Source organism: Rattus norvegicus, chromosome 3 (genome assembly GCF_021556685.1).
Source record: "Rattus norvegicus strain SHRSP/BbbUtx chromosome 3, alternate assembly SHRSP_T2T, whole genome shotgun sequence".
In the NCBI taxonomy this organism is placed as follows: domain Eukaryota; kingdom Metazoa; phylum Chordata; class Mammalia; order Rodentia; family Muridae; genus Rattus; species Rattus norvegicus.
In genome coordinates, this window is record NC_141536.1 from 58,804,349 (window position 1) to 58,811,407 (window position 7,059).

The window sequence follows — 7,059 nt, forward strand, 5'->3', positions numbered from 1 at the left end:
GGCTCCTTGACTGAGGCCAAGGATTCTGAGGCGCCAAATTCTCAGATTTTGAAGTAGAAAGAAAATGTGTCAAATAGGAAAGAGTCTTTTGTGTCTGTGTAGAGAGAGGCTCGGCTCTTCTCCACCTCTTTCGCTTGTCTCTGTAGATCCCTTACCGAGTCCATAGTAGTCTCCCATTTGCCCCTTCTTTTCCAATTGCTGCTTTAGTGCACTGTGCAACCCAGACGGACGCCCCGGGGAGGCAGCTTTTAATTTGTCCCTATCCACTCTATGTCCAAAGAGTGACAGAATCCAGAGGCAGCTCACGGCTTTAATTCAGGGAGACTCTAGGAGCCCATAGGTCTTCTTAGGCCCAGAACCTCCACTCCACCCTCCCGAAGAAGACAAGAGAGTGAAGATGTAAGCCAGATTATTATTATTATTATTATTATTATTATTATTATTATTATTACTACAAATGGTAATTTCTTGCTAAGGCGACCTTTTAATTTTTTCCTCTGGGAAAAAAACTGCCAGGGAAACAGGCGTCTTGGTACAAATATGAATATCCATCTCTTTTATGATGTTTTATTGACTTATTATTAATATTAACTGCTTTAAAAGATCTAAAGATGACTTCAAAAAACACTAGCCACTACATTAAACACTCGAAGCAAAATAAAAGTTGGGCTTTAAAGCTACTGCCTTCCCTTTCCATTTGCTTTGTGTCAGCTCTAAGATCTTAAGGCACACTTTCCGTCGTCCCTTACAGTATTTTCATTTTGCTCAAATTTTAAATTCTGGAAATCTAACATATTGACTGACAATTTTGGCCCCGAGGAATCAGTCTGAAGGCACACATTCGAAAGAGAAAAAACCTTAGAATTTTGAGAGAATAGATTCCATTTTTAAATTGGCACACAAAATTTCTCCCTTCCTTTGAGTGAAGGTCTATTTAAAGGCAAATCTCATACGAGATGACTTTGAGCTTGAAGCCTTGGGACACTGAAAACAGAAAGAGCCACACAGAGAGAAGGCTGAGCTTGCCTCTCCTACTTCACTGCAGACTTACCAGCTCAGTAAGGAATTGCTTGTTTTTAGACTGGATGTTTTCTTCGTGTATAAATAAAGATTATGAAAGGGCATTTGATGGGCATAAAATTCCTGATTAGATCGAACAGTTCGGCATTGCTTGGGATTAGGAAAATTTGGCAGTGGAAATCTGGACAGCTCTCCTGGCCAAGCTACAAGGCAACACAATGCTAAAGCGCCAAACTGGCGTCAGGGCGACTGCCGAGAGCAGTGAAGCGGGCACTTTGTCCAGCTCTGGGCATATTTAGCTGTAACTCAGTATTTGGTCGCCACAATGTAAAAAGGGAAAATTTGAGGTGCTAATCAGTGGCTGTTAGGTTTGATCAAGATCTTAGCAACTTAGAAACAAAAGTTATTTTTTCTCCTATGCCTTACTTAACACCCTACACCCCCTCCCCAGCTTAAAAATAGCCACCCATGTAAAAAGGTAATGTTTAAATCTCGGGCTCCACCACCGGGGTGCAGCAGCCAGAGCAGTTAGAGGCACTAGGCTTTAACCTGACAATGATGTTGTATTTGAACAGCTGCGTAAAGGTTTAAAAGGTCTGTCTCATTGCCACCGTGGAGTTTTTTAAAAGGGGTTATTGTTTGGGCGAGGGCACTGAGAGGAGGCTAGCCAATCCGTCCCAAGGCCGAAAATAACCTCCAAGCCTGTTTTCAGCAGGCCAGCAGAAATTCCTTTAGGGGAGGGAGGGGACAAAGGACTTTGCTGGGGTGTGTGTGAAATGTTTTTGTGAAGTAGCAACTAGGTCCCCAAGAACGCTGAAGGCTCCTTAAAGAGCATAGAACCCCACAGAAATGTTCTGTTGAGGCGGAAAACAGATTTATCCACAAGTTCAGTCTCTGGGCCTGAAATCCAAGGCCAGCCCATTCCTGGGTGAATGTGGGAGAAGAGAACACAGATGTCTTCTCCGACTGGGAGCTGGTTCACGGTCACAGTTTCCGGGTCCGTTTTACTTTCTTGACCGCCGGGAAGGGACCCGGAAGGCCGAAAGAAGGCTCCCCCACACTGGCAGGGCCTCTGGTCCAGGGCAAGTCTTTGGAAATCAAGGTTAAAGCGCCCTGCTGCTGTCCTAAGGCCTGGGGCTTCCGCAAGGCGGCTGGCCCGCCTGCAACCAGAGAAGAAGGGAGGAAGTTGTTCAAGTTTCTCATAAAACTCTGAGTTTCCACGGTGGTTGTGGCAGTGGTTGTTCTTTAATGAGCTGGACCACAACCCCAGACCATATCCTTTTTATAAAACTTTCCCTTACCAGAGGAAACGAAAGACTAAGTCTCTCCCATCTTATTCCCCTTCTTGTCCAAACAAAACCTTGTCAGAGAATTTTAGGGATTGTCCAAAACTATAAAATTTAACTTCTGACAAAAGTATAGGTTTTAATATTTGACGATTTGTGTTAAAACAAAAATTGACCTTCTTGGTTAGTAGCGAAGGGGAAAAATCAATAGTATAATTTTCAATAATTCATAAAGCGAACGCCATTATGCTAAATCTTAACTATTAATCTTATCCTTTACAAAGTCTCGATTGATTTGTTAATAAAATATCTTCCCGTTTGTGGCAACAGCGGGTATAACTCTTTAAAAACCTTCAGAAGCAAGAAAATTACCAAGTAGCCCAAGAATGTAGATGAGAATTTTATTGATCGCCCTGATTCTTCTTAATATGTATTAATAAATTCCACAACCCTTTGTACCTTGCACTTGTCAGAAACCAATGCTTTTACAAAATCCATAAAAGGAAAACATATTTTTCTTTGCAGAAGATCCAAATGACACGTTTGCTTTGCTTTCTTCTTCTCCCCCCCCCCCACCCCCCGGCCCGGTTTTCTAAAACTTGAGAGGTCCGAGGGTCAGAGTTTTCCCTTTTCTTTCGAAAAAATATTTTCTTTTTCCCTTCCTTCCTCTCTGCCCTGTGTTATCAGGGAAAGGAAATCTCGGTTTAGCTGTCTCTGGGAGCCGGAGAGATACTTTCGCGGATAGGGCATGGCTGGCGAAGGATTATCTCCAAGCTAGGAAGCTCCCACCGGTCGGCCCTCAAAGGTCAGGGTGTGGTTACTCTCAGAGTCAAGGCTCCAGGAGCTCCTGGGTGCCTAACTCCCCACCCCCTCCGCCCCGGAGTTCTGGCAGAAGGATCTAAGGAGAGGGTAACTAACTATGGACTGGAACCATCGTCGGGTTTGCTTCGGGTTTGCTTCGGGTTTGCCCAGCTGTGTGGCCTCTCGACCTTCACGGCCCTATTCGCCAGTGCTTCCCCGACTCTTTGGTCCAATCTTTGCCCTGGAGATTTTCATCCCCCTTTGGAACCCTAGGGAGGGATGTTTCAGAACTAGAGGAATTGGACTCACCTTCCTGGCTGCCCAGTACTAAATTAACCAGCCCGAGCCCCTATCCCTTGCTTGGAACCGGCCCTCTTGGGCGCGTTCTGCCTGGGTATGTGCAGGGAAAGCACTTCTGTGAGCAGGCGCCACAGCGCTCTCACTTCCCTCAGTGCGCGTGTCCTCCCGGAGGCCCCTCGAATGAAGCCTTTCCTTCCGCTGGCGGGGCCCGGTGGCCGGGTGGGGGACTCGAGTGGGGCAGGCAGGCCGGCCAAACAAGCCCCGGGAGACAGGCTGGCCGGCAGCAGAGCTCTGGGCCGGTTGTCTCCAGCGCGCACTATCACAGGCGCTTAGTAGATGTCGCTGTTGTCCGTGCTTCCGCGGCCGGCCGGCCGGGCTGTGGAACACGTGACCTGCAAGGAGGCTGCGGCTCAAGGCCATTTTCAAATCTCATTGGCTTGGTTGTCATGTGGTCGGCAGAGGCATCCACAATTACACCGGGAATGTTTTCCTAGCGATGTCAGCCTACAAAGGACACAATCTCTCTTCTTCAAATTCCTCCCCAAAATGTCCTTTCCCAACAGCTCTCCTGCTGCTAATACTTTTTTAGTAGATTCCTTGATCAGTGCCTGCAGGAGTGACAGTTTTTATTCGAGCAGCGCCAGCATGTACATGCCACCACCTAGCGCAGACATGGGGACCTATGGAATGCAAACCTGTGGACTGCTCCCGTCTCTGGCCAAAAGAGAAGTGAACCACCAAAATATGGGTATGAATGTACATCCTTATATACCTCAAGTAGACAGTTGGACAGACCCGAACAGATCTTGTCGAATAGAGCAACCTGTTACACAGCAAGTCCCCACTTGCTCATTCACCGCCAACATTAAAGAAGAATCCAATTGCTGCATGTATTCTGATAAGCGCAACAAACTCATTTCTGCCGAGGTCCCTTCGTACCAGAGGCTGGTCCCCGAGTCTTGTCCTGTTGAGAACCCCGAGGTTCCTGTCCCTGGATATTTTAGACTGAGTCAGACCTACGCCACCGGGAAAACCCAAGAGTACAATAACAACCCCGAAGGCAGCTCCACTGTCATGCTCCAGCTCAACCCTCGTGGCGCGGCCAAGCCGCAGCTCTCGGCTGCCCAGCTGCAGATGGAAAAGAAGATGAACGAAACCGCGAGCGGCCAGGAGCCCACTAAAGTCTCCCAAGTGGAGAGCCCCGAGGCCAAAGGCGGCCTTCCAGAAGAGAGGAGCTGCCTGGCTGAGGTCTCCGTGTCCAGCCCCGAAGTGCAGGAGAAGGAAAGCAAAGGTCGGTATGAACAGAGTTGCCACCCCAGCGGGGCGTGCAGTCCGGTAAAACCTCGAAATGGGAGCGCTCGGGTGCCCAGAGCGGAGCCCCGGCAGCGGAGCCCAGAGCCCAACTCCGCAGGTGCTGCTCCACCCAGCTTTTAGAAGGGAGACCCCAGCCTTGAAGGGGTCGCGGCTTCTCTCCCGCTGCTCCGGCCAGACCTGGCCCCAAGCTGATGGCGCCTGGGCAGAGGAGAGGCTTGCCGGGTTTATCTGTCTTGGGCCAGATCTGAAATACAACAAAAGAGCTAAAAGGAGACCAGCCGCTTGTAAACAGGGCTCCAGTGCCCGCTTTTCTTTGGCTCAGATTTGCAGCCCTCGTTTTGCCTTTAACACAGGGATCATTTTAAGGTAGCCCAAGACACGGTGTTTGTGTTCAAGGGTTTGCACCCCGCATCCTGCGATCTGAGAGGGGAAGGAAATGGTTTGGCCTGTTGGTGCTTGGGTGGGGAAGCAAAGGACTTGCCTTTACTGAGCTAGGTAACCTTGGCTTTGTCTGGGGAAAGTGCCGCAGGCTTTGCGATCTTCTACAAAGAGGGCAAAAGCAGAGGAGGGGGTGAGAAGGGATCTGCATAGCCCTCCTAGGGTTGGGATAAAGCAAAGAACCAGAGATAGGGGTTTCTAAGAAGGAATCTTGAGCCCCCACCCCTATTTCTGCAGTCTGTCCCTCAGTGTCTACCGGTGAGCCACAGAGTTATATTTCTGGAGGAAGGCTTTTGTGTGAGAGCAAAGAAAAATTGAGGAAATTCGGGGAGGGGGGAGGGGGAATTAATTGCAACAATGCCCAGTCAGGGTGGAGAAGGTATCCTTGCTTCCTCGGCTATCTCTTGAAACAGACTTGGTCCCTATAAAGCTGGTTGTAGAGCTCCTTGTGTGCCTAGGAGGGGTGGGTAAGAAGCGACCGACCTGGGGCCCTGGAGCAGCAGTGAGATTGGTAGATGAAGCAAGCTCCTGTTCCTCCTGGTGATCGCTTAGAATGTTATTTTGAGGAAATCCTGTAAAGTTTGCTATTATAGTCTCATTTTGTGCAAGCCAGAAAGTTGTGTAGGAGAGAGAGAGAGAGAGAGAGAGAGAGAGAGAGAGAGAGAGAGAGAGAGAGAGAGAGAGAATATCCTTTCATTCATCGAGTTAAGCATTGAGTTCTAAATTGGTACCAATTTGCAATCCCCTTCATGCCCACCTTTGTAAGTAAGTAATGCTTAATACCAGCATTGTCAAAAGCAGCCTGTCTGGCAGCAGGGTCATGGCCAAGGGTATATTTGAATGGACTGAGAGAAAAAAAAATTCTTGATTTTTTTCTTTTCCCTTTAATTTTGTTAGAGGAAATCAAGTCTGATACTCCAACCAGCAATTGGCTCACTGCAAAGAGTGGCAGAAAGAAGAGGTGCCCTTACACTAAACACCAAACGCTGGAATTAGAAAAAGAGTTCTTGTTCAATATGTACCTCACCCGCGAGCGCCGCCTAGAGATCAGTAAGAGCGTTAACCTCACCGACAGGCAGGTCAAGATTTGGTTTCAAAACCGCCGAATGAAACTCAAGAAGATGAGCCGAGAGAATCGAATCCGAGAACTGACCGCCAACCTCACCTTTTCTTAGGTCTGAGGCCCATGTGAGGCCAGGATCCGAGAGGGGGCACCGAGTTCCAGGCCCGAGTACTGAAGGACTAGGGAGGCGGAAACAAAACCTTCATTGCTCTTTGGTTGTTTTGTTTTGTTTTGTTTTGTTCTGTTCTGTTTTCCTGCTAGAATGTGACTTTGGGGTCATTCTGTTCGTGCTGCAAGTGATCTGTAATCCCTACGAGTATACATATATATATATTAAAAAAACTTAGCACGTGTAATTTATTTTTTCATCGTAATGCAGGGTAACTATTACTGCGCATTTTCATTTGGGTCTTAACTTATTGGAACTGTAGAGCATCCATCTAACCTTATCCACCCAGCCAGCCAGCCAGCAATGTGACTTTTCCATGTTTTTCCTAACATAAAAGTTCTCTCTGTGTGTGGTTAGCCCATGAACTCATGACATTTTGAAAACATCCAGTACTTAAAAAAAACAACAAAAAAATCCTATATCTATATATATTTCAAAAGATTAAGAAACCCCACAAGCTTTGGGGGGGAGGGGGACTTTAAAAGCACATTACAATGTATCTTTTCACAAACGAACTTAGCAATTGTCCTTGGTGAAATGGATTATTGACTTATGCCTTGTAGCCTTTCCTTGTGGTGCATCTGTGGTTTGGTAGAAATACAAGAGCAACCTGTGCTTTTTTGTGCATGTTCTGGTCGCATGTGTAATGCAATAAACTCTGGAAATGA

General features: G+C 47.4%; 1 protein-coding gene across 1 annotated transcript; it reads left to right on the top strand.

Annotated features, from left to right (window-relative positions):
* Positions 1–3,853: 3,853 nt before the first annotated feature.
* Positions 3,854–7,059, top strand: Hoxd10 (homeo box D10). The gene is given in 2 exon segments (NM_001107094.1): positions 3,854–4,698; positions 6,057–7,059. Coding segments are annotated over 2 exon segments (1,023 nt in total). The 5' UTR covers positions 3,854–3,953; the 3' UTR covers positions 6,335–7,059.